Source organism: Diuraphis noxia, unplaced genomic scaffold, assembly GCF_037042655.1.
Source record: "Diuraphis noxia isolate RWA-SAM2 unplaced genomic scaffold, SU_Dnox_SAM2 contig0003, whole genome shotgun sequence".
NCBI classification, from domain to species: domain Eukaryota; kingdom Metazoa; phylum Arthropoda; class Insecta; order Hemiptera; family Aphididae; genus Diuraphis; species Diuraphis noxia.
Genome location: NW_028301713.1, coordinates 30921483 through 30942333, shown reverse-complemented (window position 1 = coordinate 30942333; position 20851 = coordinate 30921483). Strand labels below are relative to the sequence as shown.

General features: G+C 27.6%; 2 protein-coding genes across 3 annotated transcripts in view; one reads left to right on the top strand and one right to left on the bottom strand.

The window, feature by feature from the left end:
* Positions 1-5620: 5620 nt before the first annotated feature.
* The window catches only part of LOC107167113 (uncharacterized), a 152297-nt gene continuing 137066 nt past the window's right edge, over positions 5621-20851 (top strand). The window contains exons 1-8 of the mRNA XM_089224826.1: positions 5621-6038; positions 6123-6266; positions 6362-6437; positions 6566-6708; positions 6798-6990; positions 7084-7215; positions 7295-7425; positions 7501-7557. Of these exons, the coding sequence (XP_089080952.1) occupies positions 5847-6038; positions 6123-6266; positions 6362-6437; positions 6566-6708; positions 6798-6990; positions 7084-7215; positions 7295-7425; positions 7501-7557 (1068 nt within the window). The 5' untranslated portion in view covers positions 5621-5846. The remainder of the gene's footprint in view (positions 6039-6122; positions 6267-6361; positions 6438-6565; positions 6709-6797; positions 6991-7083; positions 7216-7294; positions 7426-7500; positions 7558-20851) is intronic.
* The window catches only part of LOC107167112 (uncharacterized), a 72741-nt gene continuing 59676 nt past the window's right edge, over positions 7787-20851 (bottom strand). For both annotated transcript variants that reach the window (XM_089224828.1, XM_089224829.1), the window contains 4 exons: positions 16726-17350; positions 11282-11600; positions 10313-10482; positions 7787-9994 (listed from right to left, as the gene is read on the bottom strand). In XM_089224828.1, coding sequence (XP_089080954.1) covers positions 9762-9994; positions 10313-10482; positions 11282-11600; positions 16726-17350 — 1347 coding nt within the window. In that variant the 3' untranslated portion in view covers positions 7787-9761. The remainder of the gene's footprint in view (positions 9995-10312; positions 10483-11281; positions 11601-16725; positions 17351-20851) is intronic.

Here is a 20851-nt window from a genome sequence, read left to right as displayed (position 1 = left end):
TTAAATTTGTTTTGTATTTAATAATCTTTTTATTAAATACAAAAAAATTTAGCTTAGGTAAGCTTGAGATTAACTTGGATAACTATTTATTTGCAATGACAAAATACAGATTGATTTTTTAAGTTAAAAGTTCAGAAATAAAACAATTAGATAAATATTTATTTATATTTATTTAATTACTTTAAGATGTTTCTTACAATTATTATATATTTAATTGAAATATGTAGATTGCAGGTCCTAAATAATTAACAAATTTCTGACCTATACCTTTTATTGTATAATTAAAATGTAATTAATCATATCTTAAAGATTCACATTTACTGATGTATGGATCCAATTGATGCGTTTATTAGTATGAAGGATTTAGAATATTTTTTGTATAGCAAATTAAGAGAAATTACGCTTAGTTCCTTATAACTATAACTATCATTAGTAAATCCGACACATTTGTTTTATTTATACAGATACAAACAGCACTATCTTGTAATGAAATTAGTGGTTTTTGTTCTTTTTTTTAGAAACGCCACCTTGTATTGTTATACTACAAAAATAAAAATTTGCATTTTAAAAATGAGTCGATAAAGTGATATACAAATAATTTACATTATATGTAAGGAGAGAATATTGTTCAAACAAAATAGTTTATACTTAAAAGATTGTAGGCGCATATTATAGTATATTTTCATAAATTTAGTATATGAAAATTCCATTTCATATTACAACCTATAATGTCAAACCTAAATTTCTAATTTTTAAACTTATCAAATTAATACATAGGTTTGGTTAGGTTAGGTACATGATTTGATCACATTGCTGAAATTATATAGGTGTTCAAAACTATTTAGATTAATCAATTTATTTTACTTTGTTTCAACCATATCTGATTCCACTTCGATAATTGCAGCAAATAGACCCATTTTTCACAATGTACGATAACGATTGGAATCATAATATATCCAAAAATCAAATAAAACAAAGATTTACTCGTATGTACATTAGTGTGATTAAATCATTTGCCTTAAGGACTTCCAATTATTTCTGCATGTGCAGAAAACTGCAATAAAATAGCAAACTCTCCAGAAAATACCTGATATTCACGTTGAAATAAAAATTTTTTTTTTTTTAAACTAAAATACAAGTTTACAATGTAGCACATTTTTGTTCATCAATTTCTCACCAGAAGTCCGGAAGTAATGCGTGTTTCCGTTGTCCAATGTCCACGTACCTATTATCATAATGCTATTATATTATTCATACTATAACTATACATAGGTGCTCACACTGTACATGCGATTGGATTAAGTGCGCAGGAGGCCATTTTATCCTACTAAAAATATGCTGTACGGGACTTCCAGTTATAGGAGCAAACATCAACCAAATATTAGAAATTTAAAACTTTTAGTTTTGTGTTATTCGAGTATTTATTATATATAATATAATCATTGTTATATTTGTTTATCATTTGACGTCTTGACGATGTTTTTATCCTGTACATATTATAATGTAATATAAAGTACATACACATTAACACAGTGCTGGAAGTCCTAGCAAAACTTCACTACTCAAGGGGTACTTACCAGGGACAGATTGGCGAATTTTTTCGGCTCGGGAAATATGGATCAAACCTACCGTGCACCGCTAATGTAAACCCCCCCACTCCCACTCCAACAACTGAAAAAAAAATGGTCATAATTCTACTCAAATTTTAAAATTTGTTTAGTGTTACCCGTAAATATTAGTGAAATATATTAGGTGCCTATCATTAAAGCTATAACAGTTTTGGGTTGGTCAAATAAAGTTAACATGTTCAGACTGTACTAACTTGAACCTGAAGTTTAGTCTTATTATAATTTTCAAATATATTTATATAGAAAATATTAAATATTTCGTAACTTATAGACATTCAATTTAAACTTTCATTTAATGCTGTAATCCTATTATATAGGTAAATACTAATTAAATTTTATTGTTTCTCCAACTGTTCACAATATACCTATTGGCTATTACCTTGTCTTATACAGCAAGTATAAAAAAAATAGACAGTTTTAATTTGTTCTGGTTTTTCAATAGTTCAATAATTACTTGGTCAGCATCTAATTTTTTTTTAAATATCTTTATTTATATTTGTTCATAGCATTTCTCAAGCGAGTTTTAATTACTTTTAAAATTGAAAATGAACGTTCGTAAGCCACCTAAATGTATAAATAAATACATTGTAATGTATGGTAAATATATAAAATTTAAGCTAATGAAATACAAATATTATTTTAAGCATTACCTGGGTCGAAGGAAGCATAAGTAGATACTTATATAAAATATAATATATGTATATAAATAGATACCTTAGTCCTCTAGTGCTAATTGATAATATACATCACTGTAAAGCTTATATATATTTTCATCGATATACCATATACCCATTAAAGCAGCAAACAGCACAATTTTTGCACACTTTTTTATTACAAGAATTTTTGAGAATATTTAGATCATTTTTTTGAATATAATTTTTTTTTTTTTTGTAATTATATTAATAATAGTTGGGAAGATTCCCGATAGGCCATCCACCCCTGGTACCTACTAAACAACTAAACAAACTATACGACCTCGCAAATAATGCTTATGGTATGGTACGTTAAGATGAATAGACAGGGGCGAACTCAAGGGGGGGGGGGGTTCGTGGGGTTTGAACCTCCCCCATAACCTCACTAACCTATGTAGTCTTGTGTGTTCGTGCTTAGGGGAGAGGTGGCCACGGTGAGACATGGGGCACAATGATCCATTAAATATAAGTCGACTAATTTAATATTTAACCATCAGATGGAGAATTCAGAAGATTCATAAAACCATAATAAACATAATGGTTAACTATTAGTCAGTAGTCATGGATATAGATACTAGTAGCTATATCCGTGCTATTAGTAAGTTCAGGTCAAAAATGATACTATCATCTTATCATAATATTGTTATTTTTTTTTTTATATTGTTATCAAAACGTGAAAAATGTTAGCTTCGTTTTTTTCAATTTTGGTATCGAATTTTATTCAAAGTTACGTATTTTAAAGGTATGTATAGATTAAATTTTTCTCGTGCACGATTTAGTTATATGCACAATTGTTTATCATAAATATTCATACGAGAATAATAAAAAATCTGCAAAATAATAGATCGGTATACAGTGAGACAAATAAATACTGTTGTCTCGCTGTACCCAACATCAGTTAACTCTAAAACAAGACTGTTGAAATAAATTGCGATCATAATAAAGTGATATTAGGTTATGATTTTTATTTAATTTTTAAAACTTTAACATAAAACTATTGAAATAAACAAAGTGAATACCTACATTTTTTTAATTGTACAAAAACACAATTAATTATTTTAAAATTTGTTTAAAAAATTCTCTTTAATTGTTTTATCATATAATAAAATGTTGTGAAATGAAAAGTTCAAATATAAAAGATAAACAACAAATTTAAAAGGTTTTATATTATATAGTGCCCCGTGACGTGTCTCATTGTGTACAAGGCTGGGTCACAGTGAGACACTATGAATTTAAAAAAAAAAATTTCTCTGGGTTAAAATTTCGTTAAATTTTAGAATGTATTAATATGTTTTTTAATGCTCAATAATATTTAGAATAAAACCATAATAACGCTGTTGAAGGATTATCACTCAAAACAAAAACAATATTTAAAAAGTAATTTTTAGTGTCTCACTGTGGCCACCTCTCCCCTATATATACAATATAACTCACAGGAGCAATTTTCTAAAAAAAATTTTTTTTAAGGGAAAAAATAATCAAAATATATCTATTTTAAATCATATGTCAACATGCAATATACAACGATTGCATGCATTACCTGTTAAGAACTGTAAGATTAGATAGGTTAGTAAGAATATTTTTAAAAAGAAGGTGACAAAGTCTCAGTGATAAAAAACAAAATGTTCAACCCCCATTGAAAACTCCTGAGTACGCCATAGACCCACTATTTGCTATATTTAACCTGTAAAAAGTATTTACGTGGCATCGGCATCCAGACATCCAGTAATGATCACACATCGACCAAATATTTGAAATTGAAAACATTAATATTTAATTTATTTTTATACAATTATGGTAATACCTATTTATATTATTTAAAGTGAGAATTCTGACAAAATCGCAATCGGTCACTTTATAAAAGTAATGTCGATATGAATTTTGTTATACCTTATATTTTATTTTAACTGTCTTACACGTTACACAATATATATTTTGAAAATGTTGCATTTGACCGTCTGCAAGACTACAAAATACTTTATAATTTAAATTGTATTCCACATGTATATTGGTTCTTATTATGTTCAGTAATGACAGTAATATAATTTAGTGTGAATCGTTTCATTGCTAAGCAATGACCGATGTTGTGCTCTACAGAATCGAAAATAATATATTTATACTAATATAATTTATTATAAACAACATTATTTCGTAGTTAAAAGGGTGGAACATTGACATTTATCGTCACCGTCTGATAAGTGTACCTATATAAGGCTATAACATAACATACATAGGAAATTCAGGCTCAGCAAATCACGTGTAACGTCGTTATACCTAGTTCCAAAAATTATAGTAAATCGAACTTTTATGAAACTTGATGGTAAGAACATTATCTGAGTTTGTATATAATTTTTTATTTTAAAATAATTCTAATTATTAAAAAATACAAATTTCAAGTTAGTAATGAGCATTTGTAAACAGATACATATTGTAAATAAAAAAGAGAGGCATCTATACTTAGCTGTACTGTATATAGGCGTCGATTGTAGTTGCCTCTTCATTGAGCTGGTCACGAGGTCACTGTAATTAGGCACTAAAAGTTGTATTATGTATACTTACCAACCAACTAGATACAATTTGTTACCTACCAGGAACTGTAGAAACCACCACCGAAATATTATAGATCGAAGCATTTTTTCTGCTTTATAAGTTGCGTCTACTAAACCTATCACACACAAAAAAATAAAAACAATACAATAAATGCGTATCTATTATTGTTTGCTGTCAGGCGGTTAATTAGTATTGCAGGGACAAAGTAGTGAAATATTTATTCGGTGTGAACTTATCTTGTGGTTAAGGCAAGTCGGTTTATTTACAGAAATAAATATCACTGTAAAATACTTGCATTAATTGGGCACGTACCTATATATTTTAATTTTATATCGGCAATCGACGACTTAAATGTGTGAGTCAAAATGTTGAAGTTGGTTGTAGCTTTGTAAATGTAGAAGGTAATTGACTTATTGACTATTCAAGCAATTTATTTTGTAGGAAATAATAATAATGTATAACAATATTATTTACCTACCATATAATATAAGGTATAAATAATAACCAATAGAAATTATCTACCAGGAGCACATGTACAATCAAGCATCGATTACTATTTTTTTATTTCTTCTAGTAGACATCATCTATGTAAATATTGTTTTTTATCATCATAATTTTTTTATTATTTGTTAATCTACTTCCATACCGTGCTACAACCTAATATTATACTATCTAGGCAGTAGGCAAGTAAGAAGGTAGCTTATCTATTTGTGTACAGACTACAAAGGTCGATCAATTATATTTGAGTTAATTAAATATTGTTATTATGTCGTGATATACAGTTGAATGTTCTCATAAGTGTTTTATCTTTATACCAAACCTCATTCCTTACCTATTGTGATTAAAGCTACCAAAACACAGTATAATTTGTTTATACCTACCTACCAGTTTTGAATTTGTTGTTTAATTGTTGTTTACTGCAAAACGTTGAAGTTGTAATATTTGGAAAACAGTATATTACCACTTTAGTTTCATTATGAAGGGAAATTTCAAGTATGTTTGCCGCTATTTTTCTAGAAGTTGTATAGATGTCACTACTGAAGTTAAAAATGCTCTAAATAATCAAAAACCAGTAATTGCATTAGAATCAGCTCTTATTACACATGGATTACCATACCCAAAAAATGTGGAGACTGCTTTGGAAATGGAACACATCATCAAGTCGCATGTAATTATTATAACTGAATAAAAACCAATAGCTTATTACCTACATTATATAGCCTATTTTGTTATTCATATTTTTTCTATATAGAATATAATTCCGGCTACAATTGGTATAATTAACGGGAGGGTTAAAGCCGGTATGTGTCCTGAACAGATGGATTTTCTTGGGTTATCGGCTGAGAAAAAAACTGTCAAAGTTTCAAGGAGAGATTTCCCTTATGTGCTCAGCCAAGTAAATCCTAAAATAACTTTTATGTATATTTTTGAGTATGAAATTTCTTATTGAAACAAACTCTAATTACTGCATTGTAATAACTTTGACTCTAGGGATTAAATGGTGGCACCACAGTATCTGGCACATTAGTTATTGCTAATGCTTTGGGCATAAAATTCTTTGTTACTGGTATGTACTTCCCTACATTATTAATTCTAAACTTCAAAATTGGTAAATATGTACCAATATGTACATAGTACATATCACACACAATGTTGAAAAAAATATTATTATTAATTCATTTTTATTACATTCAGGTGGAATTGGCGGTGTTCATATTGATGGTCAAAATACCCTAGATATAAGTGCTGATTTATTAGAGTTGTCTAGATGTGCAATAATGGTTGTATCTGCTGGTATAAAATCTATACTTGATATAGGACGAACTTTAGAGTACCTTGTAAGTATTTAACATTTATGTAGTGTCATTTTGTTTTAGTTATGACAAACATATATAGGTACTTAACTTATTGTCTATTTAAATTTAAGGAAACCGTGGGTGTCTGTGTCGCTTCATATGATACAAATGGTGAATTTCCTGCATTTTATACTAAACAAAGTGGTTATCAGTCTGTGTGCAATGTAACTTCACCCTATGAAGCAGCTGGCCTTTTAGAAAATTGTCAAAATACGGGATCTGGTATTCTGTTAGCAGTTCCAATACTAGAAGAAAGAATAAAAAGTAACTATATTTTGTATTATGAACATTTTTATATAAAAATAGGGTACAATAATACAATAAGGCTAACAAGTAACATGATTTAACTTTTTAAAGAATCAGAAATTGACAAAGCAATAGAAAATGCTCGTCAGATGTGTGAAAAGCAAGGAATCGTGGGAAAAAATATTACTCCTTTTGTTCTGAATGAAGTTAGTCGACTAACAAAAGGACTTTCCATGGATACTAGTAACGAATTAGAAAATATGCTATTTGATTAAGCAGTTCATATATTTAATTATTCATACTTAATTATTATTGTTTTTAGACATATCTTTATTGAAGAATAACTCTTTGGTTGGAAGTAAAATTACACTGGAGTATTATTCAAAATTTTCGTCCATCCCAAAATCAGTTTTTGAAGTAAAAAAGGATCTAAAAAAATCTAAGAAATCTCCTGTACGTATATTTAACTTATACTTTTTCGTTAATGTTTTTAAATCATAAGTTTAATATTTTTGTTTTGAGATCTAGGTAGTAATTGGTGGTAGTAATGTAGACTATGTGCTTCAAGTTGATGAAGATTTAAAGGTTAGTTAAACTTATAAGTTATATCTTTATTGACAGGTAAATAATAGTTATAATTAGATATAAATTAATTCAAATAATTAAGTATGAAGCTTATTTAAAATAGATATTTATGATACTATTTGTAAATTATTATCTACCTATGTGTCAAAATTAGTAGAATAATAGTATCTATATCATATAATCAAGAAAAATGAAGGATAGGTATTTTAGATTAAGATAAAAAACAATATTGATAAATCATTATTTTAATAATAATATTAATAATAATTATAATAGCTCTAGGAATGCTTAAAAAATAATAGTACAAAGTTTACAACATTTATTATACAACAAACATTTTAACATTTTATTTTTTATTAATAACAAATAAAACATACCTAACCACGATTTCGCTAGTACAGTCAAACTTTGACATACATTTTCATGATTGTATTAAAGACAATTGGAAAGCAACAAGTCCATGACACAAGAAAATAGGCTATACATAATTAGAATTAACAGTATTATAAAATTTAGCTCAACTGGAAAACTAAAACATTTAAGATAAGAAGTATAACTATTTTATAATAAATTAGAAATAAGTAGGTTGTAATGATCTTGTTTTAGATTTTCAACAATCAAATACTTATAATAATTAGGAAATTAGGTTTAATAATTAAATATCTATATAAATTTAACTGCAAATTAGAGTTTCGAGTTAATTTACTTGTTAGCACATACATAGTATATTGAAATTTGAAAGTAAGTACCCAATCATAATTTTAAAGGAAGTAAAATTGTTTAAAATTTTGACGAGGTAGTTAATCTTTTTAAAAATTGTTATTTTAACATTTTTGTATCTATTCAATTTAACTTATTGAGGTATCCCACTTTGAGCTACTCGAATTAAACTTTTTTCGAGCTTTTAGATCTTTTCTTATGTGTTCTATAGGGGATTATATAGGTATATTATTATCTAAATAGACTTGTTGTATAATCTTATACCACAGGAATTTATGAATAAATTAATTGATAACAAAACAAAAAGAATTTAATTTTTAATTTAGTTAAAATGTAAAATAAACTTGTCACCAGAGGCATGTAAAAACCATATTCATAATATGGCTTTAATATATTTAAGGTTTAATGAGAGTATATAATTATTTTTTATTATATTTTATTTGAGTTTATAAATTCTTATAGGTAATAAATTTTACGTAGGACATTTTCCTTTTAAGAAGTAGGACTAAAAAAGTAATACTGTACTTATATTTCTTTAAACACTTTAACAAATATTTGAATTCCTATAGATTATCTGCTTAAATGTTTTGCTAGTTATATTTCTCAAAATTGTGTAATATTAAAACTTCTGAGTTCACAAAAAATAATTTTGAATGAAAAACATATTCGTATTATGTTTATAGATAGTAGGAAAAATTGTATGTGTTTTTGAATCACAATATTAGATAAAACACAGAAGTTTGGCTCTTTCAATCTTTAGTTTAATAGTTGGAAATAAAATATGTTTTACTATAATTTATTTTTATATAAATTATTTAAGGAGTATCAAATTATATTTTACTTACAAAAGTTGACTTTTTTTAAATCGATCGATATAATAATATGTCACTATCACAAAAAGTTTAGGCAGAATATAATGATTCAATTAATGATGTAATAGAGATTGAAGAAAAAAAAAATATTAAATTTGAAATAGGTATCCACAAAATAAGATATTGAGGTAATGAAAATCCTTCGAGCACAATCTATAGATGATTCATAAAATTAATTCAACATAACCATACTCATGTTTTTATAAGTTGATTTTTAATCATTATACATTTTTTTTTATTAATTATTATTGTTATACTTGATCAATTTATTGACATAGCACCATGTAATCTACTCCAATCACATTTATGCCTTTCAGTTATTCAGTTAATTAGTAATTTCGATGTTTCAAATTATTTGTCTGTGTACTTGTATAATGACATTGTAATAAAAAAATTTTTTTTTATTCTTCATTTTGAAATTTATTTTTATAATATTCGTTTTTGTTCTTTTTGAATTAATTTAATATGTAGGTATCACGTAAAAAATGTAACTTCCAATTTTAATAATATTTTTTTTGTTTAATAAATTGTATGCGGTTTTGGTGTCGCCAACAATGGAAATTTTTGGTTACTGTCAATCACTCGAAACCAAGCGGCTACGCATCTTCGTAGTCATATTTGATTCTTATGTCTGGTGGTTAGTAGTCGATTTACATCTCTTAACTCGTGAAGTTCGTAGTTACTCTTACTAGATGAGCCTGTCAATCGTTTGTCATCACACAATAATAACGCACTATGGCTATTAGTGTCTGATTCGTTGCCGTCCGTGTTCGAGGACTTTACCCTGAATGTCGCTTCTATTGAACGACCTTTTAGAAGTGGTTTCACTGCATCTAAACTTCCTTCTGAAATTAAAATTAAAATTTATTTAAAATACTTTTGATACATCTAATGTTTTTCTAAAATTTTGGGTAAAATTGAAAGTTAAAATAAAACTACTTTATTTTTGTTACTGTTTTAAATAGTCCTAACATAAAATTTATAATGAAAAATGAATTGTAAAAAAAAAAAAAAATGAATACTTTTGAAACGATATAATATCATCGTTCAGTATATTATAAAAGTTATTTTAACTGGAGTATTATCGATAAAATAAAATGGTTATTTTTGTAAAGTATAATACACAGCTAGATATAATTGACATTCAGAAATATGTTACTAACCTATCTGACTGTCTTGTCTCATAGGAGTAGATACACGTACTACGCTACCATTATGTTCAACTTTTTGTAACAACTTCCCTGTAGCTTGTTGGGGTACATTGACTAATTCTAGTCGAGCTGTATCTCCATGAAGTATTTTTATTTTTTGTATCATTTCTCGTATTTCGTACCTGTAAAAATAATCATTTTAATCATATATTTAAACAAAACAAAATTTATGATGAGTTTCTCAAACATTTTTTTTATTTTTTTTTTTGAAAATTTCTGGAATAAATCACTAAATATTTGAATATTTCTAATTTAAATAAGATACATTAAGTTCAATTTATGTTCTTGTCTAATCTATTTGACTGTATTATATTTTATAGAATGTATATCACTATAGCCATTATAAGATGTTTAGAGTATTTTTACTAATTAATTAATCGATACCTCAGTACGGGATAAGATAAAAAATAAAAAAAACTGTAGAAATTAGAAATATTTAAATGTATTAAAAGTATAAAATAAATAAATACTTAAAAAGGTAGGTTTTTAATTCTTGTTTAATACATTTTTGTTCTAAATGATTCAACATTTCTGGAAATATTTATCAAGCCGTTTATTTTTATTCACAAACTGTTTATATAGATTCATAATTGTAAGACTAATTTCTTTTAAATTTATTTCGTGAAATATATATCTCAAAATCAATGGCAGCGACCGCATTATTGGAAAACTCAATAGGTCAATATACGCTCATTTAAATACAAAATAAACAAATGCTATTTAGAAATTGAATAAGACGATGTTGTGTTCGTAGAGAAGTGTGATGAATAATGTATACACGTATGTACAGATGTAAAGGCTGACGATATTCATCAATATTCAGGATATTTCCTTGTTTAATCTATATAATATTACGGGTGCAGAGATCGTATTGATCCTTTCGGAATAAAATACTACAATACTCGTCTAGGTCCAGTTTACCTTAAAATGCCTAGAAAACACAGTTTCAAAAATGATATGACACAGTAACCGAGGACGAACAGGACATCGGCACTTCTACGTATCCATGCCATCAGCGCTCGTTCGCATCCGGGGTAGTAGTACCGGTATGAATTGAGCCGGCACTTGATGGGCATCTCTTCCATATTGTCGTGTTCTTCCGCCTGGACCGTGGTCCATACAGTAGTAGTTGTTGTCTGTGGCTGCCAGTAGTCCCTTCGGAATGGCGACGCCACTGCTTCTGGTTTATGGTAGCAGCAGCTATCCGGCAGCACTGTCGTATAATCGACAAAGTGTTCAACTGGAATGCAATAATAACAATAATAAAAAAATTGCATTTATATTCAACAATTTGCCACTGAGTATATTTTTCCGAACGATGATATTTATTCATGATATTATAACTAATACTATACCCTTATTATTGTATTACACGGGTTACATCAATTAATAATATGTTATACTACAGGTACAACTCATGTAGGAAATAATAAAAATGATGCGACATTGTTTTCTAAATAGGTCCAATAACTAATAAGGTTTGTTGTAAACTGACAAAGTGACAAATGTACCTACGGTGTGCTAAATAGCTTTTCGTTAAATTAGTGTTGACCAAACTAAGTAATAGGTACTATAACATATAGTCGCAAAATGGTTGGAACTTTGAAGTTGACCTCTGACAGTAAGTTTTCATGTGTATATTTTCAAAATCTCAATTTAATGTGTAATATGGAGGGACAGCAAGGACTGAATTACCTACTTAACAAAATTTTATACCTGCATTTTGTTCGCGATTTAATTAAATTATCTATTTGTATTACATATTTCTGTTCGTTTTCAATAAAATTATATACTTCAAATATTTTACTATTGGCATAATAAAATACTATCACTTTTTTTCGAAATCTGTACGGTCGGTATATTGGTAATCAAGCACTACTATTAACAATATTAATTATTATCTAAGAATGAAATACATGCTACCTATCTTACATTTTTGAGTGGTTGTCACTAGAACACATTTTCGGTATTTAATAAAAATAGGCTTAAGATTAATTATTTTTTTATTACATAAACATATACAATAAATTATAATTATCAAAAAAATAAATATATTTGAGTAGGTACATTGTAACAAAAATCATTTTAATTTTAACTTCAATATTATAGAATATTATTGTAGTTTGATTCTTAGTTGTTCCTTATGTATAATGTTTGGTATCTATTATAATTTTTAATATTTGTAATTATATTAATATTTCCAAGACCAAAATATTATTAAAAATATTTTCGCAAAGTTTATAAGTAGGTATTTGTTTATACTAATAAGTTGAAACTAGAATAATACGCGTTGAAAAATTGCATAATTTTAAGCAGTATTACACTAGAAAAAAGATTTAATCTTTTAAATTTTAAAATGTTCTAGATATTTTTTAAAATTTATAACCATAATCCACGTACTTTTAACTATAATTTATACATTTTTGATTATAATAATCGTATTTTACATTGTAATTTTATTGTAGTTTCTGGTACTTGTATTTAACTATTATACTTATACTTATATCACCTTTACGGCTTTACGTAACATATTAGTTCGAATAATTAGTTTGACTTTTAAAAATAATTTTAGATATGATATATTTAATAGTATTTTTAAAGAAACACTAATTATTCCATTGTTAAATTGACAACAGAAAAATAACTAGGTACCTACTACCTACCTATTATTCTATTACTAATAGATATTAGTTATTTTAATGACCTAGTCCTTTTTTTATTAAAAATTACAATGATACTGTCTAACATAAATGCTATATTTTGATCTTCTTTTTCTTAAAATGTTGCTTACGTAGCTTCAAGTCTCCAATTATAATTTTTACCTTATCTTATCTAACCTAATTTTTATTTTGGAGGAGAAAAGAATTAGTTAATAATTTATTATAAATTTTAAATTTCTTTAAAAGAAAAAGAAAAATAGATATTATGGTTGTATAAAACACGACAATAATTTTCAATAAGTTATTCTCAAAGTGATTATAAATATTTAATTTTCTTTTTTTTACACGGAAGCATTGATTTTCGTTAAATTTTTATAAATTTTTATGTTGTAATGCTACGTTGTATGTATGATAATGGCATTTGCGTTATATCTACAATTCTGCACAAAAAGATTAAATTATGTCTATTGTTAGATTTTAATGTATTTTCACGGTAATTTTTGTTTTAAGTCCATCATAGGTCATATCGTAATTTAATTTCAACTCATTTTAGTCTAAAATATTGTTGTGGTATTGTACTTCGTATAAATTAGTTTTAAAATAAATTCAAGCTCTATCTGGTAATTAAATTTGGTTGACGATCTATTGATTTTTTTTCTGGATATTTTGTCATTTTTATTGAATTTTGTGATGATTGTCTATCGATTAATGAATCGCAGCTACTTTATCTAAAATTAAATTATTCCATCGCAATTGCATAATAAATATTTAATATTTATTTATATCCATATACCTAATATGCGTTATAATTTGTATATATTATATTGGTTGTATCTATATGTTTTGGATAAAATATCGAAGCTTTTGACTTGATGAATATTTATCTTCTTTATACTTCCATATAGGTTGGAAATTGATGAGAGACGATATAAATAACAGATAATATTTTAAATGGTTCAATAATGATTTACATTAGGTGTATACCGTTTACGATATTATTAAACAAACCTTTTAATTTTTTTTTTATGGTTAGGGCTTCGACAACTGAGGTCATTAGCCTGGGGAACTGTAGGGGAAGGAACTGTAAGGTTAAAACCTTTTAATTATATTTTGTATATTTTGGGTTAATCAATTTCGGTTATTTTGATATATTACAGAAAACAATAAACCTATAAAGTACTAAATTATTAACGTTAAAATAAATTTTAATCATAAATAAATGTCAACTAGTGTAGGTATCTATAATTTTAACACACTTAATATTATTAATTTGATTTTTACTTATACAATTTTGTATTAAAATGTTAATTATTTGATGATTTAATACATATTTTGTTATTAATTTAAGTATGTTCTGCTATTTTTATTCAAAAATCTCATATTTTTTAAAAATTATATTGTTTAACATTTAAATTAGGTACCTGTAATAAAATATCTAATATTTAGAATGTTTAATAACATATCCGTTAGTAGAAATATTTGAAAACTTTATTGACATTTTTTTACAAGCTATATTATTATTTATAGATACACAATGGTCTTATTATATTATGATTGGCACTATTGTATGTTATAAATTGTAATTTTTTTATTGTGATTTTTTTCTGAGAATGTATAGTTTAGTATTACAATATCTTGATGAGGATTCTATTTAAACATAGTTTTTAGGAAAATAATTTTTAATTTTTCTATTTTTTCCCCGATTTTGAGTCTTTGTGTGTGGTGAATCATTACCCTTATAATGTATTACTTCCACTAATATGTTATTGTACTTTTCATTTTTTTAAATTTAATATTTTTTTAACATTGAAACAGGCATGGTATTGATAAATTAAGTTCTCAATAATTGTTATAGCTTTCAAAAGAAAAATTGAATGAAAATACATATTATAATTTCTTAAAATTATTAACTTTTTAATTTAAGAGCTTAAAATAATATTATTATATCTAAAATAAAATAATTGTCATGTATGTATACAAATACATTTGTTATACATCATATGATGATATGCCAATGGTTTTAAAATATTATTTAAAGAAAGAAAATTAATTATCATTGAATTACAATTATGTTATACTCTATATATTTCTGCAACGAGTATGACTTACAGCCTTCAAGGAAGTTCGAAGATATAGTCTACAGTCTATTACGTGGCTGTATGCAATAACTGTTGAATAATTAAGCCTGTATATTCCGGTATCCATTTATAACACAAGAGACATTGTAATTAATAACGTAGCTTAACTAGAATTTCTAACGAGATCTAGAATCATAAATCTCTTACAGAACTTAGGTTTTTGAAAATGTGTCATATATTATTTTCGTAATTTTGTTTTTATTATTTAAAGAGTTGCAGAAAAAATTACAATTCTTATATATTATATAAACATGTATAGATATAGTTATTTTATACTTTAATGTATACAATTATGATTTTTAACGTAAATTATTAAATTAACTTAGTTGTATATAAGTACCCATGAAAAGTAATAAAGTGATATCGGAATTACGATTTTTAGGGATCGCAATGATTGTATATTTTTTTATATTTTGATACCTACGTATAACAACGTGTAAAGTAGATGCTCAGTTGCTAAAAATGTATTTGAGATTTAACCTAAAATATTAAAATGTGTTTCATTTATCATGTATAATATCGATACCGATTTGTGAACATTTGAGTGTTGTTTTGGTTAAAATAACTGACATTCTTGCTGAAAGGCTGGATCGCGTGAATAGATGGCATCAGTAAGGGGTCAGTTTAGTGACACACAAAATTGATCGGGTCAAAAACGCGTTCGTAATTTTATTATCATCTTATTCGGAATTTTGGAGTCTAGAATATTATTTAAGTGTAAATAATTCATCATTGTAATAATTTATTATCAAACAAAAATAAGTATACCTACTCACACACACACAATAATTTGTGAACTTGGTGTGACCTAATGTGGCATGGCCTATAATAATTTGGAAGGGGTGGGAGATTACCAACGGACGTTGACGGCTTCGATTTTTCTATATATGTATGTAACATTATATATTCGACGCATTTTGTGCCTCCCACTGAATCTAATTAAATCATGACACAAAACAAGTTTAGTGACGTATAGAAAATACACTATGTAAAATCTACCTACATACTGCTACAAAAAATCTACAGTGCAGTCGTTCAAAAATATTATACATAGTATGTAGTTTGACCGTATGTATCCATATTGAGCGTATAGTTGAACTTAGAGAGGCGGTCATGTATTAAAACTAGAGGTTATTTTTAAAGAGTGGTGAATCTTAATATATGGTTCTATTGTCTTAGTATAATATTTTTTAATTATATCTAATTTAAAAACCATGAGATAAAATAATTAAAATGAACAGAAAATGTTGACAAATCTTAAACATGTCATTTTGTTTTGCAGGGTTTCTGTATAGGTTCTCTAAGGAAATATTTTTTTTATATATACCGCCTTATAGTATCCCAAGGTTCTAAGCCACGTAATATTTTTTACGATCTAACTGGTAACTGGTAACTGGTATGAATGTATGGTAATTAATGTAACTAATAAATTAAATCATAGCCGGCGTTTGGTGGTGACTCCACTGTGTAGCGTACATAAATATCTGGCTATACCCAGGTGCCTAACTCGGTGAATGTGATGGATTCGGGCGCGAAACAACGAAAAATAATATTATGAAACACTCACCGGCAACTTGCACGGTGACGTTGAAAAAGTCGGGCGGCCCGTTGACGCCGCAACACTCGTGGTCGCGCTGTAGGTCGTCCCAGACGGCCGTGAACTGCCGATCGTGGCCGTAGTCGACGGCCAACCGGTCCCGGAGCGCCGGTTTCAGCCGGGCCACCATCTTGTCGTACCTGTACACCCAGTAGACGCCCAGAACGGCGTCGCCGACCAGGAGGCCGAGCAGCAGCAGCCAGTAGACGTTGAGCAGCCGCTCGCTGAGCGACCGGGCGCCCAGGAAGCCGACGATCTGCAGCACGGTGCACTGGACGAACAGCGCGGCGTACACGTACAGCAGGCTGGGATGGCACAGGTCCAGGCCGGGCACCAGGTGCCGCCGCTGGTCGGCCACCACCAGCTGGTAGGCGATCACCACGAAGCACACGACGCACACCATGAGCACGGTGTTGCACGTGTATATCCAGATACGGTAGTAGCGCATTGCCCGGTGTGCCGGTGAATGGGATACCGTCATCCGAACGGTAAAGCACTCGAATACGTCAGTGGCCAATAAGTGGTGCTGGATCAGCATAACAGGCATCATGGGGGTAACTTCATCCGCTCTATGTCGAAATAACTGCTGCCACCGCTGTAAACCAACAACAGTAGAAATATAACTATACCGCGTTATAATATATGACAATTTTTTTTCTTCAATAATTTAAAGCCTCAAAAACTAAGGTTATTAGCTTGCATATTTAAATATTACTTCTACATTAAGGTATACAATTTACAATACATTTTACAATATTTCAATATAATTATTTTTGATATGTGCAATGTAGAAAAGGAAAAAATATCAATGAATTAAATATAAAATTATACAGTTTGGTTATTTTTAGAAAGGTTAAAATATTGTTAGAATTTTCATAATCTGATCCAAGTGCTTCATAAAGGTGTTCTGGAATGTTTAAGGAGGTTCTGGAGAGGTTCTGGTATCAGCAAAAGTTGCGGTAGTGTAGAAGTACGTGTTTAATGGTTAGAGCTTCACCGCAGGTTAAACATTGAACGGGATCTTCGTGTCTCATAAGAAAACTGCGTGTAAGCCACGTATGGCCGATTCTGAGTCTGTTATTTATGACTTCATAATATAACAATTATTATGGGCATTGGTTACGACCATGACGGTGGTGGTGTATAGCCACGATTAATTGTTCTAAAAATAGGAGAGGCAATAATTAACCTTATAGAATTTTAACAATTTATACAAATTATACCCAATATGTACACAGTTAGAGTCATATATATATATATATATGATAGGTTAGGTTAGGTATAATATATATACATATATGACTAGCTGTGTTTGACACAGACACGAAGTTGGTTATATTTTTCCCCTCCAATAACTGGATACGCCTCAGGATTTGACGAGACCTCCCCCGACTTTATTCCTTGACCCACGAGACTGTACTGTTAGTCATTAATTCAAAACGTCATTTAATACTAGGTATATATACATCATACACCACTATAGTATCAAAAATGATATCATAATTATATTTTATAAATTCGTTTAAAATGCTTAAACATTAAAATTTCAAAAACAGCACACACGGGGCCCTGAGTGTTACCTTTATATGTTTGACAATATTTGACTTAGAAAACGTGCTCTCAATCAAAATGATAAGGATATTTAAATTTTTAGTTCACAAATGTGCCGCGATTTAAGTGCAATTTCTACGAAACTACGATAATCCGTGTCCGACTCAGCTCATCTATTTTTATCGTGTATCCCGTATACATGATTAAACCACTATAATAGTAATATAGTGACGTAATACACCTGCAGAGCACCTAACTCGTCAGTCGTTACCCACTACGTCGAGCATACTCTAAGCTGTTGCGACGTTACAGTACTCATCGTTTAGTTATATATTAACGTTCCGAAAAAAAGTATTTTCATATGTTGAGTAATTTTAATGACGAGATAATTATTCTGTGACTTGAACTAATCTTAAAAAATACTACGTTTACGAAGTTCTACTTTGAAGTAAGCATGATAGCAAAAAATTAAACTTATACAATGGCCTTACTCAAAGTTTTAAAAACAATATTAAAATATATTGAACTACTTTTATATGATGGCATTAGAGGGACTTTATGCTGAAATCTCAGTTAATATAATATCGAGACTCAAATTGTGTTAAATATTACGTTCGATATTTTACAAAGAATATAGGTATAACTAATAAAAGAAATAAACATTCTTCGCATGTTTCTTAGTTTTGCACTGTTTGAGAAGGGCTTAGTGGAGGTTGGGTTTACTATCATATTAAATTTTGTACGAGACTTTTATTGCATATGAAAGACGATTCTGAGCAGAATTCAATTTATCTACGCGATTGTTTACACTATCGTCTTCATACTTTAAGTGTAGTTAATAGAAAAATAAACTCGATAAAAGATTCTCGATGTGTGAACATATCATCGTTAGAAAAATATTATAGTGACAGTAATAAAATTACAAATTGTATCGATATGTTAGAAATTTGCATTTTTGCACTTTTTAAATACCATCGTTAAATTGTGTTCTATAGTAAGAGTCTGCAGATAATTTTTGGATTTTGTGCTGTTAAGTGAAAAAAATACTATGTATTTATGTCATATTGTTAGTTTTATTTTACAATCATAATATACAATGTGATCTAAATCAGTTTGTTTCCGTAAATTGTATTACATTTTTCTATATTTCACAAATTTCACCACTTTTTAATAGATACTTAAAAACATACCTAAGTATTTTTTTGAAAATTATAAACTAGTGATTTAAAAAATAATACTTACTGTTTTATAATTATAAATATTGTTTCGGTTAAATTGTAATAATTGAATCAATAATTTAGTAATTAAAAGCATTAATATTTAAATTTAAATTTGGAATAATGTAATTTTATCAATTTGTTTATGTTCTTTAGTTATTAATTTATTAAGTGTTAAGACATTATTTTAATCTCATTAATTTAATTTGTTTCACCGAAAATTATAACGTTAATGAATAATGGTAAGTTTAATTGATTCCCAAAACCAATTGCTTTTAGCATCATAATATTGATGAATAATTGCTTCTTATACAAGAATAATCAGAAATCTTTATTTGCAAATAAACATAATGGGTTATACTATTCAATTCAAATTAGTTACAATTCATTAAATATTATGATGTATATCATTTTTTAAATCATGTTGTGTTTACGAGTATGTCTTAAATATGTTTGTAAATATGACATTAATATAGTGATTAAAATAACATTTAAACTTATTTTGTAGATTAAAATTATAGTATATAATAACTGGTACTTAAGTATAATATAACTATGTAACTATTTTATTTTGTAGTTACCATTGAAATCTAATTTTGAATTATTTTTTTACATACACTTTAAAATTTTTATTTTAGATTCTTTTCAATTTATGACAAATGTAGGTTTGTATAGTCATAGTAATTAATATTTTAATTAGTCATTGCTTGAATGAATAAAAAAAAGATTTTCAATTAAGATTAAATATTAACATATGACATATTACTTTAAACGTTTTATCAAAACGTTAATTCATTAGATTAATTTAGTAAAATTATTAAGTAGATTTCTATCATAATTAAACGTATAAAATCAACTTTATAAGCTATATTGAATATTTTCTTGGCTCATTGCCTAAATGCCTAATATTCATAAATATGTCTTATAAATGTCAAAACAGAAGCACTAAGTTTGTTTTAAGCGTGTAATTTCGAAATATCATATTTTACTTTTAGAAAATACCTAACTATTTCTCAAGTCTTGGCAAGTTGAACATAATGTTTATGTAATAAATAATATAATTATTATATATAAATTTAATTAATAACGTTAACAAATACGTCATATTAAAACATCATTTTTAATTTGTACTTTAATAATTAATGTTGAAAAACTTTTAAAATGGATAAATTTTGGTTGTGATTGAGAAAGAAACTTGTTACATATATTAAATTGGCTGGGCTCGCTGATAAAATTATCTACACAGGAGAGCAGTCATGTAAATAGATCACCCGATAGGTGGGGGAAGGGGGCTACAGCTTATTCGCCAATCGTTTTTATGCAATTTT